Source organism: Phoxinus phoxinus (assembly GCF_949152265.1).
Source record: "Phoxinus phoxinus genome assembly, chromosome: 15".
NCBI lineage: Eukaryota > Metazoa > Chordata > Actinopteri > Cypriniformes > Leuciscidae > Phoxinus > Phoxinus phoxinus.
The window spans coordinates 34,787,172-34,789,012 of NC_136890.1; the positions used below are offsets into that span (position 1 = coordinate 34,787,172).

Below are 1,841 nucleotides of genomic sequence, written 5' to 3' on the forward strand. Positions count from 1 at the left end.
AACTCGAGAATAAAATCAATTCGATCACAACAGAATTCACTTAAATCCGCTGCACAGCTGCAAAAATAACTCGTTTAAAAAAAAAGATTAACTAGCACATGCATAAATAGCCTACTATAAAAACTAAATTATTAAATGTATATTTGGTTACACTTTATGTCATTGTTATAGTGTAATTATATGAGTAATATTAAGCAACTACATGATCTTAGTATAGGGTTAGGATTAGGATTTGTTTGAGGGTTAGTTGCATGTAATTATGCATAATTTACTATGGTAAGTACATGTAACATGTAAAAAGGACACTGTAAAATTTAATTTTACCGTATATTTTCTAATTAACACAACATCACAAAAATTTATATTTTCCCCGATAACGTTTTGAAACACAGCTCGTTTAGTTAAAAACTCCCAAAAATAATGTTCCTCACGGCCCTGTTTTTATAAAGAATCATGTGGATCCTCGAGTTATAGTTATACTGTAGGATATTTGTGATGTTTTGTTATAAGTTTTTCAAATGTGTTTTTAAAGCATAATTTGTGATGTTTTCCAAAGAACTAGAGAATGAAAAGTTCCATGCATGATCAGCCACTGAAAACATTATTTCTTTATAACCGCTATTTTTATTTTAGTGTCTTTGTTGCACATAACTGTAAATTGCACGTGCAGTTATACATGCAAATAACCCTAACCCTAACCCAAAGTGCATGTTGTCAATTGATATTAGGTCTACTTAAATGCATAATTAAAATAAAGTGTGAGCCCGACTCCTCGTGGACGCTTTTTATTTCACAATGTCTTCTTTACACATGTTTAGGCAACTTAAAAACAGTAAATTATGCATGCAATTATACACGCAACTAACCCTAACCCTAACCCTAAGCGCGTGTTGTGAACTGATATTACACGATTAGAATAAAGCACATCGTGTGTGTCGTGCACGGATGCTCACGGTTATTGGCGTCTCCGTTGCTGTTGTTGACCGGGATGATCTCCATCCTCTGCTGGCCGTACAGATAATAGTCCAGTTCCTCCGAGCTCAGCTTCAGTCGCGAGCCTTTGTCATTCTTAAAGTTGGACGACAAACAAAGTTCTTTGGCTTGAGAAGCGGCTCCGCTGTCGAACAGCGCGTGACCGAGGGAGCGCGCGGGGGACTCGGTGGACGAGCTCGAGCTCACGGACACCAGGCTGACTCTCGGTAACGGGACCGGAACCGGCACCGGGTTCTGCGGGAACAGCTGCTGCCAGTGCTGGATGTAGGTCGGGTCCACCTTGAGGAACGCAGAGCCGCTGGGCTCGCTCGGCTTCAGCATGTCCGACACCGATGAGGGATGATGGACTCTCATGTGCTCTTCCTCACGGGAGAATCGATCCAGAACCAGCTCAACTTAACTAGAACAACCAGAAGTGGAGCAGCCGAGATGTTCTGCGCCTCATGTTTCTGCTGATCGCGAGTAAAGACACACTAACCCTGTCAGAAGAGTCCGGGCTGTGACTCCGGGACACTCACGCCAGCGCGCGCGCACGCGCCCTCCGCCCACTCTCACGCGCATCGCGCGGGCACGTGCCCCTGGACTGACAGACAGACACAGAACAGAAGTGATGCTGAGCATCTGTCTCACTCACGCCGGTTTGATTTATCATTCCTTTTTTCTTTTTTTTGGAAGAAGAAAAAATAAGTTTTCTCAGCGCACTGGACAGTCGGAGTCGCTCACTCTTAAAGATGAAGGTGTTTTCGCAGTGATGATAGGCTACAGAGGAACCAGTTATGGAACCTTTCCTAAAAGAACACTAACACTTTATTTTAATGTCCTTATTATATAGGTTACATGTAAATAAT

General features: G+C 42.3%; 1 protein-coding gene across 2 annotated transcripts in view; it reads right to left on the minus strand.

The window, feature by feature from the left end:
• Nucleotides 1-1,527, minus strand: part of prdm6 (PR domain containing 6) — a 48,198-nt gene extending 46,671 nt beyond the window's left edge. For both annotated transcript variants that reach the window (XM_079636606.1, XM_079636607.1), the window contains exon 1: nucleotides 954-1,527. In XM_079636606.1, the coding sequence (XP_079492732.1) occupies nucleotides 954-1,347 (394 nt within the window). In that variant the 5' untranslated portion in view covers nucleotides 1,348-1,527. The remainder of the gene's footprint in view (nucleotides 1-953) is intronic.
• Between the last annotated feature and the right edge of the window lie 314 nt (nucleotides 1,528-1,841).